Source organism: Petaurus breviceps, unplaced genomic scaffold (assembly GCF_028583685.1).
Source record: "Petaurus breviceps papuanus isolate PSGF00001 unplaced genomic scaffold, PetGlider_PUasm1.0 90762, whole genome shotgun sequence".
In the NCBI taxonomy this organism is placed as follows: Eukaryota; Metazoa; Chordata; class Mammalia; order Diprotodontia; family Petauridae; genus Petaurus; species Petaurus breviceps.
The window spans coordinates 7,897,409-7,921,167 of NW_027187339.1; the positions used below are offsets into that span (position 1 = coordinate 7,897,409).

General features: G+C 40.8%; 1 protein-coding gene across 4 annotated transcripts in view; it reads right to left on the reverse strand.

Moving 5' to 3' along the window:
- PLAC9 (placenta associated 9) overlaps positions 1-18,701 on the reverse strand; it is a 28,419-nt gene extending 9,718 nt beyond the window's left edge. The window contains exon 1 of one of the 4 annotated variants that reach the window (XM_069068354.1): positions 18,389-18,701. In XM_069068354.1, coding sequence (XP_068924455.1) covers positions 18,389-18,443 — 55 coding nt within the window. In that variant the 5' untranslated portion in view covers positions 18,444-18,701. The remainder of the gene's footprint in view (positions 1-18,388) is intronic. The other 3 variants (XM_069068351.1, XM_069068355.1, XM_069068353.1) reach the window with 3 other exon arrangements.
- Positions 18,702-23,759: the final 5,058 nt, after the last annotated feature.

A 23,759-nucleotide genomic window follows, 5' to 3' on the forward strand; every position in this document is an offset into this window, starting at 1 on the left:
AAGAAGAAGAAGAAGAAGAAGAAGAAGAAGAAGAAGAAGAAGAAGAAAGAAAGAAAGAAAGAAAGAAAGAAAGAAAGAAAGAAAGAAAGAAAGAAAGAAAGAAAGAAAGAAAGAAAGAAAGAAGAAATTGTGATTTCAGAAAAACCTGGAAAGACTTACATAAAGTAAAAGCAAAGTGAGGTGAGCAGAACCAGAAGACCATAGCACATATTAACAGCAATACTGTATGATTATCAACTGAAAATGGCTTAGCTATTCTTAGAAATACAATGATCAAGACAATTCCAAAGTACTCACAGTGAAAAATGTTATCCATATCCAGAGAAAGAACTGATGGAGTCTGGATACAGATTGAACCATTTTTCACTTTTTTTTTAATCTTTTGTTCTGTGTCTTCTTTCACCACATGACTAACATGAAAATATGTTTTGCATGATTGCACATGTATTAACCTATATCAAATTTCTTACTGTATCGGGGAGGGGGGAAGTGAGGAAGAGAGAGAGAAAATTTGGAACTCAAAATAAAAAAAAAAGATGTTAAAAATTGTCTTTACATGTGATTGGGAAAAAAAATTTTTTTTAATTAAAAAGGGAAGATTTTACTGCAGGGAAGAAGGGGACAGAGAGGGAGAAGTTAATTTGATAGTGCCAATGGTGGTTTTTTTTTTAAAGAAAAAAAAAAGATTGCATTAGCTCTTTTGGTATCATCACCTTATATCTCGAGGGTGATTCATATTTACCATAATTTCCACATCCATTATCTCATTAGATCTTACAGGAGAAGCAGAGCAAATTATCCTCATTTGACAGGTCAGGAACCTGGATCTCTCATGATGGTTGAGCCAGGCCTAGAATACACATCTCCTCAGTCCTCCTTCAGTGTTCTCTCCATTATATCCTTCTATGGGACCTGCAGTTATTGCCTAAGTAGGTCCTATAATGCAGACGGTAAGATCTGCCCCAGAGATCTGTCAATGTTGCCTTCAGCATTTTGTTGTTTTTCATTCATTTCATTTGTGTCCAACTCTTAAGAGTGGGACCTAGCTGCCCTGCCCTTAGAAAAAGATGCCCTAAAATACTTCCCGTAAAAGGCCTGAAAATCAGCATCAGTTATTATCTGGCCTAGGGAAATGGCTGCTATCACTTATCTGTCACCATAGACCTTCTTGGCAATACTGGTAATTTCACATCCAAGTTATCCAAGCATTTAACCATTTATAAAAGCAGCAAAGTGGTAAAGTGGATAGCATGCTGGCCCTGGAGTTAGGAAGATGAGTTCAAATCTGGCTTCAGAAACTTACTAGCTATGGGACCCTGTTCAAGTCACTTAACCCTGTTCACCTCAGTTTCCTCATCTGTAAAATGAGCTGGAGAAGGAAATGGCAAACTACTCTACTACCTTTGCTAAGAAAACCCCAAATGGGGTTACAGAGAGTCAGACTCCACGAAAATGACTGGACAATATCAATTTATCAGTTACTACCCCCATGCCTTGCCATAAGCCATAATTATGACTGATAGTCCCTGGTGGGAACCCAGTGGAGACACAGGAGGTAACTGCCCCTCTGACTATGACTGTTTCCATCACAAGACCTTCCACTTGCATGTTAATGATTCTGAGCTTGGAAGATGTTTTAGAAGGTCATCTAACTCAGTCCCATCATTTGACAGATGAAGATACTGGGGATCAGAATGGGCAAGTAACTGACCAGAGAACTTTGGTTCCCTGATTCCAAGGGGCCCAGGACCAAGTTCAACGGCTTCTTATTAAATGTTCAGCCTCAGAAAACTGCAAATGCTATAAATCAGGTCTTGATTTATTGATTCTCTAGACTTTCTTAAGAAAATATTAATAATGCAAAAAGCATCTCTTGCCACTTTGGGGGGTAGAGTCAGTGGTTAAATATTAATTAGCAAACCCCCATGCCATGGAGAGAGTATCAGACAGTTTATTGTTTTTCTTTTTTTTTTTTTTTTAGCACTTTCATATCCATCATCTTCTCTGATCCCCACAATACTCCTATGAGGGAATCCAATACAACAAATATTTATTTAGCCAGGCACGATGCTGGACAATAGGAATACTGAGACATAACATATCCTTTCTCTTGAGAGCATTCCGTTCTACCAGTAGATAGAACATAGAACCAGATACTGAAATACAAGATCATTTAAGGAGGGAGAAAGGAATGACTGGGGGATTGAATAAAGTTTCCTGTGGAGGTGATGCCTAAAGTGAAACTTCAAGAGATAAGAGTTGGAGATGAGAGGGACCAGTGGATAGAGCACCGGCCCTGGAGTCAGGAGGACTGAGTTCAAATCCAACCTCAGACACTTGACACTTAGTAGGTGTGTGACCCTGGCCAAGTCACTTAACTGCGATTCCTTCACCAAAAAAAAAAAATAAGAATATAAAAAGAGTTAGAGGTAAAAATGGAGAATATTCCAGGCATTTGGCACAGCCCGTGCCAAGGAATGAGGGCAGGAGATGGAATGCAGAGTTCAGCTAACTGAACTGGCAAGTAGACTAGTTTGGCTGGAATGTGGAATGTTTGAAGGAGAATGAGGCAGAATAAATCTGAGAAGGTGATGTGGGGTTAGATGATGGAAGATTTAAAATCCCAAACTGAGGAATTTTGTTTTATCCTGAAGGCAGGCACTAGGAACATGGTCCCCAGTAATCTTTGCCCTGGTTGACGTAGTGGAAGTGAAGGATGGACAACCACAATTCTCCACCACCACCTTGCCCTACTTCCCAGCATCCTTCCCCATCCAGGATCTCTGCCTCCATACAAGTCTCAGGTTTCTTAGGAATGGGCTCCATAGGGATGGAACACTACTGTGTCCACACCGAGGCCTTCTCTTATCAAAGAAGAATATGAGTCAATTCATTCTATATAAATAGTAAAATCCTGCTTGGCCTTGGTAGCCAGAGTGCAAGACTAATAGACCTCTTGATCCTTGAAATCAGTTCCAATGATTAACATCTCCATTTTACAGATGGGGAAACTGAGTCTTAGGAAAGTAAAGTTACTTGCCCGAGATCATTAGAAGCCAGAACCCAGTTCTTGCTTCAGGCATACTGGTTGTGTGGCTTTGGACAAGCCTCCTAACCTTCAAGGGCTCCAGACAAACTCTCCAAGACTCCAAGTTGGTAAGTAGAATATTATCATTGTAACTTGTTATGTTAAACCAGCGAAATCAAAGGTCTGGTGTCACCTGAACACTCAAAAACCTTCAATGGAAGGGCAGCTAGGTAGCACAGTGAACTGGCCATGGAGTAAGGAGGACCTGAGTTTGAATCCAACCTTAGACACTTAATACTTACTAACTGTGTGACCCCTGGGCAAGTCACTTAACCCTGATGGCCTCGGCAAAACAAAAACAAAAATCCATCATCACCACCAAGATCAACAAAAACCAAAACCAACCTTCAGTGACTCCCTGTTGGAATCAATGAAAATAAATGTGAAGAACGGAGGCCAAGAAGTACCAGATTTCAAACAATATTGCAGAGTGGTAGCCATGAAAAGTGGTGAATCAGTGAAATAGATTAGGTACACAATACATAGTAGTAAATGACCATAGTAATCTAGTGTTTGATAAACCCAAAGATCAAAACTTCTGGGGGGCAAGAGCTTACCATTCGACAAAAATATCTGGAAAAACTGGAAAGCAATTTGGAAGAAAGTAGACAGACCAGCATCTCACACCATATACCAAGATATGGTCAAAGAGGGTTCATGATTTAGACATAAAGGCTGATACTATTAGTAAATTAGAGGTCAGGGCAGCTAGGTGGTATAGTGAATAGAGCACCGTCCCTGAAATCAGGCAGATCTGAGTTCAAATCCAGCCTCAGACACTTGACACAACTAGTTCTGTGACCTTGGGCAAGTCACTTAACTCCAATTGCCTGGTCTTCCCCCCCTCCAAAAGTAATCAAATAGACAAACAAATGAATGAATGAACAAATAAATAAATGAACAAATAAATAAATAAATAGATTGAGGGAAAAATTTTTTTTAAAGTAAATTAGGGGATCATGGAAAATTTTACTGGTAGATTTATGAATAAGGGAAGAGTTTATGATCAAATAATAGATAAAGAGGCTCACAGGAAGTAAAATGGATAATTTTGATAACATAAAATCAAAAAGATTTTGCACAAACAAAACCAATGAAGTCAAAATTAGAAGAAAAGCAGGCAATTAGGAAAAAATTTTTTCAGTAAGTTTATCTGGTAAAGGCCTCAGTTATCAAATATATAGGAAATAGAGTCATATTTGTAGAAATAAGAGCCATTCCCCAATTGATAAATGGTCAAAAGATATGAACAAGTAGTTTTCAGAAGAAATCAGTTATCTATGATCACATCAAAATGCTCTAAATGATTATTGATCAAATAAATTCAACTTGAAACCATTCTGAGATACCACCTCACATTTATCATATTGGCTAATATGGCAGAAAAGGAAAATGACAAATGCTGGAGAGGAGGTGGAAATATTGGGACATTAATGTGGTGTTGGTGGAGTTGTGAACTGGTCCAACTATTCTAAAGAACAACTTGGAACTATGCTTAATGGGCTTTAAAACTGTGCATGCCCTTTGACCTAACAATACCACTACCAGATCTGTATCCCAAAGAAAGCAAAGGAAAAGGAGAGAGCTCTATATGCAAATAAATATTCATAATGGCTCTTTTCATGATGGCAAAGAATTAGAAATTGAGGGGATGCCTATCAGTTGGGCAATGTCTAAATGTCTAAATATGACTCTATTTGTGCCATGATTGGGACGGAGTACTATTTACTATTTTGCCATAAGAAATGACGAAGGGGATGGTTTCAAGAGAAACCTGGGAAGACCTATATGAATTGATGCAGAGTGAATGAACAGAACCAAGAGATCATTGCACATGGTAAATGCAATATTGTAAAGATGATCAACTATGAAAGACTTAACTATTTTGATTAACAGAATGACAATTCTGAGACAATCTAAGACAATTCAAAAGGACCCATGATGAAAAGTGCTGTCCATCTCCAGGGAGAACTGATGAAGTCTGAACAAAGATTGAAGCATACTCTTTTTGAAAAAAAAAAAAACTTGTTTCTTTTTGTTCTTATGTTTGTTTTGTTTTGCTTTTGTAACATGGTTAATATGGAAATATGTTTTGCCTGACTTCATGTGCCTAACAGGTATATTGTTTATCTTCTCAGTGGGTGGGGACGGAGTTGAAGAGAGGGAAAGAATTTGGAACTCAATTTTTTTTTAAATTAATGTTGAAAAACAATGACTGTTGCCTCTAAGACAAAAACAAAAACTTCTTACTCGGTATTTTAGGACTTCTGCAATCTGGCTTCAGCCCCACTTCATTCTTACCTCATTACTCCCCTTCATGTACTTTGCATCTCATTCAAACTGCACCAGTATTCCTTCTTTCATCTCTATGCAGGAACTCAAGCTGCTCCGGGACTTGGACTACGCTCCCTCCTCTCTTCTCCTCCTCTTTGAGTCCTTACCATCTTTCAAGGCTCAGCTCAGCTGCTATAGCCTTCCTGAGCCTCCTGCCTCCCACCACCTCCTTGCCCCTCTTCTACATTAATATCCCTCTTCCACCTGCCTAGTATTTACTTGTTTGTGTGTTTCTCTCTAGTAGAATGTAAACTTCTTGAAGGCAGAGATGAATTTTTCCTCTTTGAATCACTATAGAACCTAGCAGTTAAAACCTGCTTCTCAAATTGTTGGCCCAACCCTTCTGGGGGCAACCTGGGGTTTAGGAAGAATTGGGGATGAGAGAGGAAGGGGCAAGGAAGGGGGAACAAAAGAAATATTGTTCGACTTGTTCTATGATGTGATTAGTTGTAGCTCTTTCCCAGCACTGGACTGCCAAAGTTCCTCTAATCAAATGAGCTCAGAGGAAGGAGAGGCCCTCTCACAATAACTTGCTTCTCCCCATTGCTAGCCCAAACCCCTGCTCAGCAGAGATAGGCATGTTGGCTGCTAGTTGTTTCTAGCATCTGGCTTGCATAGATGCTACAGTCAACCTTTCCCCTCATCCCATCCCCTCCAACCCTGACATCTCTTCCAACTCTCACAAGTCCCCCTGGTCCTGGAAGGCCTGGATGACTCACTGATGAAGGGACTCAGGAGTTAGATGAAGTAAATAAAAGACGAGACTGGGGACAGCTCATTTTCCTGGACCTCTGTTTCCATTTCTCCTTGCTTCTCTGCCTCCTTCCCCTTCCCCATCCCCCTGCTACCCTCCCCCCAAAGACTATACAAATAGGCAAAGAAGGAAAGCAGACATGCCAAGTAGGGTTTGGGTTTGTATTTTAAATTGTGTCTAACCCCCTCAGCTTGCCAAAAACATGCTGTTCTTTGTATGTCTGAGGCCACATCTAGCTTAGCTCAAATCCTCCTCAAGGGGAAAAGCTTTCTTCTGATTTTATTCTTAAATTCAACTTAGATTTAGAAGAGATCACATGAGCCTAGATTTGGAGTAGGAGGGGACCTTCTCAGTCTAGTCCAATGTTCTCATTTTACAGATGGGGAGACTGAAGTCCAGAGAGATTAAGCTCATGCAGGTAAGAATTCGAGCTGAGGTCCTCAGAGTCCAAATCCAGCATCCTTTTCATGCACCGGGCTGCCTCTCCAGGGAGGTTTCCAGAAGAGTAGCCAGCATTCCTGATTCCCTGGGGGTCCCCACTGAAGATGTGATATAAGTAGTCTCAAAGTTGTCAGGACTCCCTGAGGAGGGTGCAAGTGCAGTCATTCTGGGGAAACAGTAACCCATTCCTTGCTGCTGATGTCTCCCACCTCTCTGACTCCCAACCCTTGACAGCAGTCTGAGAAAGACAAGAAGACAGCCAAAGGGAATGGGGACAAGGGTGTAGCAATGAAGTAAGGGAAGATGTGGAAGCTGCCATCTCCTTTGACTCTGGGGTGGGGCAGGAATGGGTCAGCTGAGGGAGCAGTAGAGGCAGCAGATGGGCCCCCAGTCTCTAGAAGAGGGATGTGATATCCATGGGACTAAGGAAAGAAGGAAGGAAGGAAGGAAGGAAGGAAGGAAGGAAGGAAGGAAGGAAGGAAGGAAGGAAGGAAGGAAGGAAGGAAGGAAGGAAGGAAGGAAGGAAAGAAAAAATATTGCTTACTTTTTTGCTAAGCACTATGCTAATACAAATACAAGATCAAGACTGTCCCTGTCCTCAAGGAGATTATATTTTAATAGGAATACATAACACATAAGGGTTATGGCAACCAAAAAAATTTGGTTCTGGAGGCAGCTGGGTGGCTCAGTGGACTGAGTATTAGATTTGAAGATCTGAGTTCAAATTCAGCCTCAGACACTTACTATCCCTGTGACCTTGAACATATCACTTAACTTTAGTTTCCTTATCTGTCAAATGAGAATGATATAAGAGCACCTGCCTCCTAGGATTGTTGTGAGGATAAATTGGGACAGTATACATAAAGCCTTTGCAAACTACAAATGCTGGCTATTTTTATCTCAAGTGGATTCTAGGAGAATTAACTGATCTACCCTTTCCAGAAACAATGGTAACATTGATTTGGTTATGGATTCCAGAGCTAGAGGTGGAAAAGGCAGATAAAGGTCTCATTTCTAAGATATGTAGGGAATTGATTCAAACTTATAAGAAGATTCATTCTCCAATAGATCAAGGAACAGAGGATATGAACAGGCAGTTCTTAGAGGAAGAAATCCAAATAACAAAGCACATGAGAAGCAGTGATCCAAATCACTAATAATTAGAGAACTGCAAATCAAAACAACTCTGAGATTCTATCTCATACTTTTTAAATCGGAACGGATGATAAAAAAGGAAAACCACAGGTGTTGGAGGGGTGAAAGAAAACAGGCAGCATTGATGCCCTGTTGGTGGAGCTGCGAATCAGTGCAGCCATTCTGGGCGGCAATTTGGAACTGTGCTCCAAGTCACTGCACTGAGCACACCTTGTGACCCAGTCATACTGCTATTAGGCTTATACCCCAAAGGAATAAAGGACCCATATGTACCTAAAACAAACAACCACACATACAAACAAGCAGACAAATAATGATAGCAGCTCTTTTTGCAATGGCGAAGAACCTTCAATAAGGGAAAGGTTGAAACAATTATGTTATATGAATGTAGTAGAATGTTATTAGGCTGTAAGTTCAGAGAAACTTAGGAAGATGTATATGAACTGATTTGGAAGGAAACGAGCAGAACCAGGAGAACACTTCACACAGTAATGCCACCATTGTAAAGAAAAACAACTGTGAAAGATATAAAAGTAATACAGTGACCAACCACAGTGCCAGAGGACTCTTGATGAAGAAGTGACAGACTCGATATATAGAAGGAAAGATGTATTTTCTTTGGGGGGGGGGGGAAGGAAGGGGAAGGCAATCAGGGTTAAGTGACTTGCCCGTGGTCACATACATAGCTAATGTCTGAGACCAGATTTGAACTCAGGTCCTCCTAACTCCAGGGTCAATGCTTTATTCCAGGGGTGGGGAACCTGTAGCCTCGAGGCCACATGGGCCTTCTAGGCCCTTGGGTGAGTCCTTTTGACTTTGTTCAGTTCTACAGAACAAATACATTTTTTAAGGGTATTTGTCCTATAGAGTTTGGATTCAGTCAAAGGGCCACACTTGAGGACCTAGAGGGCCACATGTGGCCTCGACGCTGAAGGTTCCCCACCCTTGCTCTATCCACTGTGCCACTTAGCTGCCCAAGAAACATATATTTTTTTTGTAAATATATATTTTCCAACACAACATACACACAGAAATGTGTTTTGCTAATTGTGCTTGTTTGTTACAAGGGTTTTGTTTTTCTTTTTCCAGTGGAAGGTGGGTAAAGCTTTAAGGGAGAGGAGTGTTATCAATGAGGTTGACAAAAGAAAAAAAGAAAAAGAAATGTAGATCCATGGAAGGAAAACTATCCTGGGTGACTTCAGTGGTACCTTCTGACTCTGAGAAGTCAATTAAAGATTTTTTTTAAATGTATTAACTCCCATGTGCTTCCCAATAATAACTTATGGCTAGCATTTATATAGTATCTGCTATGGGCCACACACTGTGCTAAGTGCTTTGCAAATATTGTCTCATTTGTTCCTCACAACAACTTTGTGAGGTAGATGCTATTATTATCTCCATTTTGCAGATGAGGAAACTGAGGTAAACAGAGGTTAAGTGATTTGCTCAGAGTCATACAGCTAGCAAGTGTCTGGACAGATCTGAACTCAGGTCTTCCTGAACCCAGACCCAGTGCTCTACCCACTGAAACACCTAGCCATCTCTGAATGTGCTGGGAATACAAAGAAAGAAAAAACCAATCCCTACTCTCAAGGAACTGTGATTCTACTGGGGAAGACATGTATGTATGTAAATATATAACAAATAGATGCAAGCTAATTAGCATTGGGGGAATCAAGAAAGGCATCCTGTAGAGTGTGCTTCATATGAATCTTTTTTTTTTTTTGGAAGGGGGAAGGTAGGGGAATTGGGGTTAAGTGACTTGCCCAAGGTCACACATCTAGTTTTTGTGTTAAGTGTCAGGCCAAATTTGAACTCAGGTCCTCCTGATTCCAGGGCTGGTGCTCTATTCACTGTGCCACCTAGCCACCCCATATGAATCTTGAAGTTAGGAAAATCGTAAGGACTCTGATCAATACAATGACCATTCATGATTCCAGAGGACCAAGATGAAACATGGTACCCATGACAGACATGCAATGGACTTTGAGTGTGGCATATATTCATGTACATGTATGTTGTATCTATCTACACATTTGCTCTGAGTGCAGTATATATGGATTCTTGCACACACATATATGAATAGTCCTTGAGGAAATTTATTTTGCTTAACTATGCATATTTGTTATCAGAAATTTCCTTTTTTTCTGCAAATGGGATAAGGGATGGGAAGGAGAGAAAATAAATTTCCATTCATTTTAAAAAAGAGAGAGTTGGGGACAGGGTTGTTACAGATGTGAAATGCTTCATGCACTTTCAGATGAGGTAACGTAACAAAGCGAGACCTCTATGAAGTGAGATGAATCTGAAAATGTAAAGTGAAAAAAATCAATGAAATATCTTTGAAAAATGAAATTAAGAATTCTCTGATGTAAAGGTGAGGGGGTAGTGTATTCTGGGTATGAGGGACAGCCAGTGGATGGAGTACCTTTGTGAAGAACCCAGGGAAAACCAGGGAAATTCACTACAAAGTTCAGAGTTAGGGTTGGAAGTCAATTTCTGCCCCTTGGACAGCCTGACAGAAAAGGGACTCAGTCCCTTTCTCAATGATTTGCACAGCACTTATGCCATTGGACTTTGAGCAGAGATGACGATTGTTGACCAGGACAGAGTTCCTTCCTGTCCCAATTGCTTTCAGCCAAAGCTGCCTCTCTTATTTTCCCTTTCCTTTCCAGCTTCCTGGCCATTTGAGAAATTGCCTGTTCTGGACTCCTGTAGGCTGATTTCTTGGTTTCCCATATCTTGCCAGACATTCAGATTGGACAGTTGCCATGGGTGGGGCACCCGTGTTGCTCCAGCAAAAGGGAGGGAATGAGGCAGAGCTGCAGCCTCCCATCTTTCTCTCATTGGCTGCATCCTATTAAAGAGACAGAGTCCTGCTCCTGCTCTCCTTTGCTTGTTGAACAAGCTCTCCCTGGAAAGGGAGACCTTAGTTCAGTCGGAAAGAATCCCCTCTGACTTTCTCAGAATCCTCTCTACTCCTGTCAGCAAAAAAATTACACTCTAGTAAGTCCCCCTTGTTTAGTTGATTAGTCATGTCCAACACTTTGTGACCCTTTTTTTTTTGGGGGGGGGGTTTCTTGGCAAAGACACTAAAGTGATTTGCCATTTCCTTCTCTAGCTCATTTTACAGATGAGGAAACTGAGGCAAACAGGGCTAAGCCACTAGACCAGTGTCTGAGGTCAGGTCTTGCCAACTCCAGGGCCAACATTTTATCCACTGTGCCACCAGGATTTCCCTAAGTCTCCTTTAACCAGAATTAAATCATCCTCCAACAATCAAGAATGCTTTTTGAAGCCCTGCCTAAACAGCCAAGTTTTTCAAAATGTTGACTTTTGGGGTATTGGTATTCTGAGATGTATTTTAAATCATCAAAGAAAAACTCACTAATAATCATACCTCGTATATGTCTAATACTTGACAAAATGCTTCCATGCGTATTATATCGTTGGACACTGATAATACCTCTAAGAGTAGGCAGGGAGACCATTAGACTGAAAAAGGAAGAGGAGCTCTATGGAAGCTTAGAGACGGCCCAGGCCACTTATCCCAGCAACATCCCTGTTTATAACAGGACCATGGGCGTGGGCAGGACATTGCATCTGGATGAGTAACTGGAGACTTTTATTTATCAATTTTCAAAGGCAAACTCAATAGAGCAGTCAGCTATTGGGAAAATTATTTTGAATTCCTCTAACCAAAGAAACAACACCTTAACTAAATTTAAGCACAATGTGTATGCTTAATGTGATATTTTTAGCTTAAAACTAGAGTATGAGATAATTAAATGAAAATGCAAAGTCATTTTTTCAGACTTTTGGTGGTTCCTGGGAATTCCACTCCCAGCACACCTTGACTGGCCCACTTTTACATATGACAAAACTGAGATCTATAGTGGTTAAGGGAATTGACCAAGACCGAACTCCACGTCCCATAAACTTTTTCCTGGATCCTCCTGCTTTAGGATATATTCAGTATAATTATAGTTTTATGGTTGTGTCATGTCAAATGAGATTATATATGAATATATACACATATATACATATATAGTACTTTGCAAATCTTAAAAACATCATATAAATATTTATTATTATTACAACTATTTTAGCAATAATTAACACATATTAATATTGCTTTTTAAGGTCTATAATGTGCTTTCTTTTTTCAAAGTATCTTTTTGTATTTGAATATATATTTTTGCATATGTCTATACTTAGCATACATATATTATATATGTATGCATGTTATAAGTGTATCTATGCATTATATATGTACATGTACAGGATGTATGTATGTATGTGTATACATGTATCCCTTCCAGCCCAGTTGCTTGCAAACAGAACCAAAAATTGTGAGAGCCTCTGAGGAGTGCAGATAACTCCCTCTGGAATCTCCAGGTCTGCAACTGCTAACTAGTTCTGATTATCCACAAATGAGATCATCATTTAGAAGCTGGATATCCTAGAAAGAATGCCAAATTTAGACCCAGGAAACCTGAGCTCAAACCTCAGTTTTGATGTTTACTGTGCAACCTTGGATTAGTCACTTAACCTCTCTGTGACTCTATTTGCTCATCTCTAAAATGGGGATATAGTTACATTGCCTATGTCACAGACCTAAATAGAAAGGCAAGTTCTTTACAAACTTAAAAGAGATATGAACTGCTTAGCACTTTTTTCTGGTAGCCAAGAAAATGAAAACAAAGCAGCCCCCCTACCAAATAGGGAATGCTTAGTAAACATGTAAACATCATGGAATAATATCACTCCATTAGAAACAGGAAGAATGCAGAGAAGCTTGAGAAAATTTATATGAACTGATGAAGAATGAAATCAGTGGAACCAGAAAACTAACATACAATGTAAATGGCGGGGAGGGGGGGACCTCTGTAATTTTAAAGGCACTGTAATTAGGTTGTTTAATTTAATTTAACTATAAATTATATTTATACTTATACAATTTAATTAAAATTTAACTTAAATTTATACAAAACTTGAGTTCAAAGAAAAGATTAAAAAATACCCTTTTCTCCTTTCTTCCATGCAGACATTGGGGACTATGGGTGTGGGACATTATCAGACTCTTTTGATATGTTGTTCAATTTTGGTGAACCTTTTTTTACTTTCCTTTTTCTTCTTTGATACAAGACATGTAGTATGGAATAGTCTAAGAAGTCTTGGATCTGAATCCTTCCTCTGATACTTACTGACTGTGACCCTGGGCAAGACGTTTACTCTTTCAGTGCTCTAGGCAGCTCTGAGTATATAAATTACGGAGTAAATGCCAACCTCCATTGGTAGAATTAATTTCCTCACCTGGGAGTTCCCCATACCAATAAAGGCCTTGGTCGAATCCATATCCCTCTACAAGAGATGGCTGCCTTGGGAGGGGCAAGGAAAAGGATATATTCAGAAGTACAGGTTATATAAAGATAAAATAAAGATTTGAAAAAATGTGCTTAGTATTATTGCTCCTGGCTTAAAAAAAAAAGAAATGATGAAATTTCCCATTTTTAGTACCTTTCTGTAGTTCAGGGTAGATCAGATGAAAGAAAAGCATTACTCCACCCTGAGGCGATTCGGACTCCCATACAGTACTTTTCCTCTTTAAGCCCTTCTTCCCTGAATATTTTAAGGTTCCATAGTGTCCTGTGGCATGGAAATTTCTATTACCCACCTAGTCCTCAAATCCTTCCACATCTTAAATTAGTGCATGGTCTTCATGAGTTACTATGATCATAAAAATGAGTCCCCTGGTGGCCAAACCACTGTTGATGAGCTCTGAACGTAGTTATGCTGCCCCACAGCCAGAGAGTCAACAATAGTCTCTGCCAGGCTGGAATGGTAACCCTTTGGCTTGGCAGAACCTGTCAAAACTTGTGTTCTCCTGGCCTAGACTTCCAGGACCCACCATCCCTTCCATGACATGATGTGGCACCAGAGTTGGGCTTTAATGGAAGCCAAAAGAAATGAAAGCCACATCCTGATGGAAAGCAGACCCCAATACTTGAGGCTTAATAAAAGCCACATCCCAGAGACTGAGAACTATGCCATCAGAACATAGACTCCTGCAGGGTCTGGAATTGGAAAGCTGGCACAGTCTACAAGGGACCTTAATAATAATGATCATCATCATCATCATAGCCAACATTTATATAAGGCTTTAAGATTTGCAAAGAGCTTTACATACATTTTCTCATTTGATGTTCACAACAACCCTGCGAGGTAGTTCCTATTACTATCCCCATTTTACAGATGAGGAAACTGAGGTTGAAAAATGGTTAAATGACTAGTTCAAAGTTGTATGGCTAGCTAGTAAGTGTCTGAGGCCAGATTTGAACTCAGTTCTTTCTAACTCCAAATCTAAAATTCTATCCACTTGGAACTCTGTCTAGCAGTAAGAAATACAGAAGACTGAACTTGAGAAATCATTCTGTCCCCGTTGTAGAATCTGAGTGGCCTTCAGTTAAATGCATGTGGAGGTATCTACACCACAGTATTTGTCAAAGCCCTTTTTGTAGGACCAAGGAACTGGAATGGAAGTGATGCCCACTAATTGGGGAATGGCTAAATACCGTGTGGCACATGGATGTTACTCTGAAGTAAGAAATGAGGTATGTGTGGGGCAGCCAGGTAGCACAGTGAGTAAGAGCACCGGATCCAGTGTCGGGATGACCTGGATCAAATCCGGGCTCAGATACTCAGCACCACACCCAGAAATAACTGGCCGTGTAACCTTGAGCAAGTTACTTAACCCCGATTGCTTTAAAAAAAAAAAAAAAGAAATGAGGTATGTGATGACTGAAAAGGATGGGAAAGATTTTTACAAATTAATGCAAAGTGAAATAAGAGAGATCTGCTTAAATGTCGACAACAGTGTAACTGGAAAACGCAAGAACAAAAAAATGTCGAATTGTAATGATCAGGCTTGGTTCCACAGAAGAGATGTTAAGAAGGCAGCATAGAACGGTGCTCTGGCCCTTGAGGCAGGAAGTCCTGAGTTCAAATTTGGATTCAGACACGTGTGAAGGTCAAGCTCCTTAACCTCCCTATACCTCAGTTTCCTTTTTTGTACAATGAGGGGGAGGATTTGATGGTCTCTATTGTGTCTTCCAACTCCAAATCCAGGATCCTATAAAGCCGCTCCCCCATGTCTTTGTAGAGAAGGGTGATTAAGGGGTGGGGGGGGGAAGCATCACATATACTGGTATACTCTTTTTGATAGGTTGGTTAATTTAGCTGAAGTAATGTTCTCTTGGAGGGTTAGGGGGAAGGGGAGGGACCACACTGGGAAATGTAAATAATATAAGATAAAAGATAGCAATAAAAACTTTTAAAAGAACTCACAGTGACAACTCCATGTGGGACAGTCAGAGAACATGCCCAGAGCCCAGAGATAGAATGTTGTCTTTGTGGAATAACAAGAGGTCAAAATGGAGGAACATATTAGAAGATACTTTCTAAATTCTTACCTGTGACAACTGAGTTTGAATGATAGGAGGATCACATGATCGCATGAATAGCCTAGCAGGGACAAGGAAGCTTTAAAGGGCTTTTCTTTGAATAGCTGTCAGACAAAATAAAATCCACACCCCTATTATAAACCATGGATCCAAACAGCAACAGGGATACATAACCTAAGCCAGTCAAATGGAAAGCATGTGTTGCTTCTTTCCTATTGCAAGAGAGACAAGAGAGACACAGCTGGACTTGGAAAAATCATCATCTGGGTCCAAGCCACAGTTTAACACAACTGAGATTCTGGGTCCTCGGTGACTGATGTAACCTCTCTGGGGAGAGAATGGGTTCTGTGTTTGGGATGGGACCCAAATGAATGAGGCACTGGACTTAGTGATTCCTTGATGGAGTCCTCCATATTCTGGCTTTCCCATTTGAACATAAGCTCATTGAGAGCAGGAATCATTATATTCTTGAATCTGCATCCTTGGTGCCTGGAACATGGGCACATCGTTGTTGATCAATCAGCCGGATGATCATAGGTGCAGAGTCAAAATCTCAGAATTGTAGAACCTCAAGAAGGAGAAGGAGTCTGCTACAAGCTCAATCTATTTTTCTTTTTTTTTTTTTTTTTTGCTTTTTTGGAGGGCAATTGGGGTTAAGTGACTTGCCCAAGGACACACGGCTAGTTTTTGTGTTAAGTGTCTGAGGCTGAATTTGAACTCAGGTTCTCCTGACTCCAGGGCCAGTGTTCTATTCACTGTGCCACCTAGCCATCCCTACAAGCTCAATCTAAAGTACAAATCCTGCTATGGTATCCCTGATAGCTGGGATTAGTGTTTCCATTCATTAGTGGCTCATAGATATTTTAGGTAACAGGTAATTAGGGCAGCCTGTTCTATTTTTAGGTAAGTGTAAAGTACTGCACTTGGATACTAGAACTTGACTTCACAAATACTAGATAGTGAAGGTATGGTTAGATAGCAGTTAAGCCCTTCCTGTTTAAATAATAATAATAATGATAGCCGGCATTTATACAATGCCAGATTTGTAGCAGGCACTGTGCTAAGTGCTTTATAAGCACCATTTCATTTGAAAAGGGGTCTTAGTGGGCAGAAAGCTCAACAGAAGAAGGGAGTTTGGTGTGACAGCCAAAAACGTGCTGTCACACGATTTGGAGCTGCATTAATAGGAGTACAGCTTCTGAGGAAAGGGAAGAGGACATCCCACTGTCTTCTGCCCAGGCTGGACACTGAGGTTAAAAAGATCATTGCTGAGCTAGAGAATATCTAGAGGACAACCAAGACAGTGAAGGACCGGGAGTGCATGACATGGAAGGATCAGCTGAAAGAACTGGGCATGTTCAGGGTGGAGATAAGACTCGACTCAGGGAGGCACAATTGTTTTTGAAAAGCTGTCAAGCGGAAGAGAGAGGAGACTTTTTCCATCTGGCCCCAGAGGACAGAATCAGAAGCAATGAATGGACGTTGCAAATAAACCAGTTTAGGTTTGTTGTCAAGAGAAACTTCTGAACAATTTCAGCTGCCACCAAATTGAATGGGCTACCTGAAGAGGTGCTGAGTCCCATCTCCTTGATGGTCATTGAGCAGAGGCCGATGACCACTTGTTAGGTATCCTATGATGAGAATATTTTTGTGTAAGAGTTGGACTAGGGGGCCAGCCACTGAGTCCCTTTTAACTCCCCAAAGCTGGGCTTCTGTTAACAATAGTTGACACTTACATCGGGCTTTCAGGTTCGAAATAAACTCTCTCTCTCTCTCTCTCTCTCTCTCTCTCTCTCTCTCTCTCTCTCTCTCACACACACACACACACACTTTCTTTGTGTGTGTATGCATATATGTACAACAAACCACATATACAAACATGTGTACATATATGTTTATACTAGAGGATATATTAGATATAATAATTAATAACTATACAGATGTGTTACCTGTATATTTATAATATATTATGTACCTACAATATACTGTGCATTTATGTGTGTATACACACACATATAAAATATGTGTGTAGATACACATATTACATATATATACCTACACATATATATAATCCCATTTGGTCCTGACAACAATAATGCTACAAGGTATAATCTCTATTTTCAGAGGATAAACCTGAGGTTCAGACTCATAAATTGAGTCAAAATTAAAAACAGTCTTGTAGGCTAAAAAATTGTGGTATTAGGACTAACCAAATAAGATGAAATTTAGTTGGAAAAATTGTAAAGTTGTATGTGGGTTCAAAAACCTCACGTTCACGAGTACAAAACCAGAGAAGGCACAACTAGGCATCAGTTGGTTTGGAAAGATCTGAGGATTTTAGTGAACTGTGAGCTTAATATGGTTCAACATTGTGCTGAGACTGCGTTAGAAGAAGCTTGGTGTCCGGGTACAAGGGAACGGCCCTTCTCTATGCACCCTGGTCAGACCACATTTCATGTCCATTCTGGGTACCACAAATTAGGAAGGCCCCGATAGGCTGAATAGCACCCAGAGGAGAGCAAACAGGAGGGTAACTTGTCCAAAGTCTGATATGACCACAGGTCCAGCATCGCGGAATGGGGGGGGTGGGGGTGGAGGGAGAGGAAAACTATCACCTCATCCTCCAATTGACAAAGTCAACTTTTCCCTTAGGGGCCCTAAAATGAATATTTGGAACAGCGATATGCTATGGGATCCTCGACTTAGAATTGGAAGAAATCTTCTGGTTCAAGCTTCTCATTTTATAGAAGCTGACGACCATCAAGGTGAAGTGCCTTGTCTAGGGCTGCACAGGCAGAATCAGAATTTGAACCCAGGCCCTCTGACTCCAAAGCCAGTTGTTTCCATTGCAGGGCTACCAGTTGTTTATACAATGCAGGCTCCGTTGGCAAGCTCTCAGTTTCTGTACTGTCATTACATTTCAGAACAGGACCCAAAGTTTGAGGTTTCCAGCTGGGCTTTTGTGCCCCCCCCTCCCCACACACACGCATGCACATACACACATACACACACAGAGTTCAAAATCACCACATTTTCCAAACCATCCCCAACAAGCACCCCTTCTCCCCAGGCACACTGCCCTCCTGGTGTCTTTCCTCCACAGGGCTCCCTTTCCACACCTCAGCCTCCCCTCCCCACACTGAGCACACTCACCAGAGAAGCCCCCCTGGAGCACTAAGGCCAATGGCAGAGCCCAGATGAAGAGCATGACTTCTCCGTCTTCCGATCCGGGTCCCACTCTGTAGTGCAGAGGTGCGCCCCTGTCCGAGAGACGCAGGAAACCCTCCCCCTTCAGCTGGGGAATCTCCACCTCCTTCTCCCTGGGCTTTTAGGAAGGGATTGAGCCAGAGCACAGGGAGAAAAGGCTCCTCAGCTCAGCCAGCATTCTGATGCTGCTCTTTTCCTCCGCCTTCCCTCGTTCCCAGGGCAAACTCACGCATGCACGAACACATACACACATTCACACCCGCCCTTTAAGTTCCAGAGAGGCAGGCGGGCTGTCAGAGAGCCAAAGTTGCTCAAACTTGGAAGGCTTTTGTCCATCTGGACCCAGCCTGAGTGATACTGGGCGGCCTCGGCGAGCATGGGGTGCCCTGGCATTTTCTTCCTTTCACTTAAGAAACAGTCTTTAAACTTTCTAACCTGAAGGCATTGATCCTTCAGGTCCTCGAAAAACTCTTTAATTAATTAAAAACAACTTCTCTGCTGACTACATTTCACTTAACATCAATGTTCAGGGACCTCTTCACTGCTGGTTTTAATGGAACAATTTACATAGATGTGAGAGATCACTGTCATGGACTCACCATAGCTTCTCATTCGTGATCCTAGAAAATCCTCTGGGACTTCAGAGCATTCCATCCAGAGCTACTTGAGGGAGAGGGGAATTCATAAAATGCTAAAACTAGATGTCATCTTATTTTACAAAAGAAGAAAACAAACTCTAGCCGTGGGCATCATCTGTAACTCATGGGGATTTTGTTTGGCTTTCTCTGCCTTTTGAAATTCCCATGAACCCTGAGATGATTCAGAGGGGACCAGGAGTGAGTTCAAAGAGACGGTTTGTGGCGACCCCACAAGAAGAGAAAGAAGGTGGTATTAAGACACTTTGGTATCAGGGCTGTAACCTGCCTTGGTTGGCCACAAGTATTCCCTACATGTATGCGTTGCTACCATCGCCCTATAAGGTTGAGCCTTTTCTTAGATGCTATTTGTACTTGAGAGAGAGTACCTAGGCTTTAAGGAAGGGGGGTATTTTGGAACTACTATTATAACTATAGCATCTTAGTAAATGACTTAGTTAATTGTATCTAGGAAGCGTATGGGTGGGGGCTCCTGATCTATAGCAATAGAAACCTGGACCCTCAGACAACACCGTAAAACCTAAGAGAAGCAGCCAACTTCTGAAGACACAACTCAGATTTGAGTCCAGGTACAAGTAACGTTAGGCTATAAGTTCTTTCATTAGATTGTAAACTCCTCAAGGTCAAGGATGTCTTTTGTTTTTTGTTTTTTTTTCTTTTTTGTATCTCCAAGGCTTAGCACAGTTCCTGGCACATAGTAGGTGCTTAATAAATTTTTATTGATTGATTGATTGAAGTGCAAACCAGGGAGAATAGTCTAGAGGTGGTGTTAAAAAGCATAATTGAGGACTCAGAGACTCACTTTACATCTGGCAGTTCTAGAAGAGATGTCTTTCTCTGGGTGAATATCTCTACTGCTACATGATAAGATCAATGGGAAGGGGAAGAGAAAGAAATTCCCTCCTTCCCCCACCCCTCAGAGCCCAAAGGGATCATAACCTGGACTGACTCGAATTCCTGACAATCCAACTATTTCCAGGGTTTAGCAATTTAAAGTCCTGCATGCCACAGCCAACTCTGAGCCCACTCAGTGGCAGCCACTCCTTCTAATCCAATAAGGTATTCATACTTAGTAAAGGGTGTTAGCATCTTGCTAATATGGTTCCTGACTTTACTTTTGTTGTCTGCCCTCAGCCTTCTTCGATTTCTCTACAACAATTAGCTGGGAGCCAAATGCCTTCCCCTTTCCCCTTCATTTGCAATCTTTTGTCCAAGGGACATAATCCTTCTAAGTCTCTCCATTTCTGTGAACCTCCTTTAGGTGTGGGGATCTCCCTGTACAGAAAATTGAGGATGGAAAGGGAAGAAATAAATAACAATATCTGTCTCAGGATAAATAAGAGAACTAGACATTTACATTAAAATTGTGGTGATTGATATGTTGTGTGTTTGAATCAATAAGTGCAGACTGAAGAGAAACTAAGAGTGAGCTCTCCCAGGAGGTGGGGACGGAGTCCCCTTTTCATCTCCTAGACTGGACCTGAGGAAGCATCATTTGACCGAAATGACAGAGGACATTTTTCCAAAGGGAAAGGGCTCCTTCCAGCTCAGAGAATAATGCTAGCTTTTTCAGGCTTTCGTTTCCCTCTAGTGGCCAGCAAAGATATTTCAACCTGCCTAAAGAGAACAGAATACATGAATATATCAGTGTAAGTGAGAAGGCCATTTAAAAGAAGTTGGACAGCGAGTAATCAAAAAACCAAGGAGAGTACCAGAGAAGCAATCCTGAAACGTGATGGTGGAAGAGGATAAAATATTGTCCAGATTGCCAAATGTGGTGTTTTTGGTCCTTGATTCTGTTTCTCTGTCACAAGAAATGGTTTAACCTGGTTGAGAATCACTGGGATAAAAAGACAAAAGGCATCAATAACATACATTTAAAAAAATTAAATATTGGCATTCAGAGACACAGGAAGCCTACGAGGAGTGAGCGAATGATGAAAGAATAAAGCGAGTGTTGGGTGCTTTCTATATTTAAAGCACTGTGCTCACTGCTAGGGTACAAACAGAAAAATAAGACAATCCCTGCTCTCAAGGAACTCACATTCTAATGGAGGAGAAGACACAAATGGAAGGGTTCAGATGCGAAAACAGATGAAAAGTAGCATACATCAACAAAGTGGATGCTGATGCCTCTTTTAAAATGTCATTTTCACTCATAAAATCCTATTTCTGACGTTCAATCATTTGACAATGTCAAGGACTTTGGTGGCAAACATTTTCCCTTCTGGGTTTTCAGTAGATGTGGCTATTTTTTCTTTTTCCTGCTCAGGGAGAGCCTCTGCTAGGAACTCCACTCCAAAGCAAACTTCCTCTGAACTCAGGGATTAGACAGTTCCAAAGTCACCTGCTACAACTACGTCCCATGGACACTGCTGCTATGGTGCTCATAGAACTTTGAACTTTTTTTTAATTCACAAAGTCATCTACTTAGGAAAGGAAGTAGAGTAGATGACGGAGCGCTCACGCTCTTTACTGCAATATTTGAGGCTAGAAAGGAAGAGGCAGAGGGTTTAGTTGCTTAGTCACCATCATCAATTGGAAGACTTCATCATTTCAGAGCCCCGAGTCTTATGTGGTTGACTAGGTGGCACAGTGGATAGAATGCCAAAGCTACAATTAGAAAAACCTGAATTCAAATCTGACCTCAGAAACTTATTAGCTGTGTGACCCTGGGCTAGTCATTTAACCCTTTTTGCCTCCGTTTCTCTTCTGTAAAATGAGCTGGAGAAGGAAATGGCAAACCACTCTAACATCTTTGCCAAGAAAACCCCAAGTAGGGTCATAAAGAATTGGATATGACTGAAACAACTCAACTACAACAATTTATATGGCCAGAGCCCTATGCAGTTGACAAGAACTAGGCTGGGAATATCTGCTCATGCTCCCAGTGGATGGTACACATCACACCTAACAACTACAGCTGATTCTCAACATTCCCAGGAGTTCAGCTTTTGAAACTGCAAGTGTTCATGTAATAGCAGGCCTATGCATGGATATGTGCAGTGTAGACAGTGATGAGTGTCAGAGGTGATATCTGAGACCACCAGTCTTTTGAACAAATGGGGAAGGAGGGTGGAGGAAAAGTTGGCTAAGTCCTTTGGCTCCTTCCAGCTCAGCTCTTTCCCTTCTGTGGGGAAAGAGAGGCAACGAGGGAGAGAACACAGCTGCATGGCCTGAGGTGCTTAACTAGGAGAGGAAAGTCACTCCTCTCTTAGTAAGTACTGGCTCTGCTCCCAGAACTATTGGAACATAAAAGGGGCTGGAGATGGGGTACATGGAACTAGCCATGCTGTGGTGCTGGCCGATTGAGCTCAGCCTCTGGTTTTCAGAGGGTGGCCATGGTAGTGAAGTTTATGCCTTCACACCACCATCAGACACAGTGGAAAGTAAGATTTGGGTTTAAGAAAGTGGTTTTTTTTGTTTGTGCCTTTTGGAGGGCAATTGGCATTAAGTAACTTGCCCAAGGTTACATGGCTAGTTATTTTGTGTGGGTGTTAAGTGTCTGAGGCTGGAACCGAACTCGGGTCCTCCTGACTCCAGGGCCGGTGCTTTACTCACTTCTCCACCTAGCCACCCCTAAATGTTTTAGTTTTAAGAATTTTATTTGTTGTACAGGACTTATGGTACTATAGATTTCATATGTTATGGAAGGGGAATATTGTCTGAAATTAATGTGTTTTTATGGAGATGTTAGCGCAAAAGGTCATAGAATTTTAGGGAATTATTAGTGAGAAAAATGTTTTGCACATTACCAATTTTATTTTGTATATTGAATTTTATGAGTTATTTTCTGTGTTAGGAAAAGTACATATCAGAATTAATGTTTTGTTAGAAAGAATTATATGTGTGAAATGTGTTGTCAGTAGTCTCTAGCAAAAGATTACAATTTTTGGTGATCAGGAAACCTAATTCCCTATTTGTCATAGGTTCAATGTATCAACATTGACTTTTTTTTACTTTTGTGCTATTTCCTTTCTTTCTTTTTTGCTTTAAATTTTAAAGAATTTTTCCCCAATTACACATTAAAATAATTTTAAATTTTTTTGTGTGTGTGAAAGCTTTTGGGGGATTGATTTTTTTTCTCTGAATGTTTTGTTTTTTTCCAATTACATGCAAAGATAGTTTTCAACATACATTTTTTTGTAAGATTTTGAGTCCCAAATTCTTCTCGCTCCCTCCCTTTCCTCCTTCCTCCCCAATATGGTAAATAATCTGATATAGGTTACACATGTACAATCATGTTAAACATATTCCCACATTGATCATATTGTGAAAGAAGAATCAGAACAAAAGGGAAAAACCATGAGAAAGAAAAAACAGCAAAACAACAATGACAAAAGTGAAAATAGTATGTTTTGGTCTGCATTCAGACTTCATAGTTCTTTCTCTGTATATAGATAGCATTTTCTATCACAAGTCTTTAGGAATTGTCTTAGATCATTGTATTGCTAAGAAGGGCTAAGTCTATCATAGTTTATCATCACACAATGTTGCTGTTACTGTGTTCAACTTCTCCTGGTTCTGCTCACTGCTTTTGTGAGAGTTATGAGTTTCTCCCTCCCTTCTTCCGGAAATGGTAAGCCATCAGATATAAGTTGTACATGTATAATCATGTAAAACATTTCCATGTTAGTCATTTTGTACGAGAAGACTCAAAT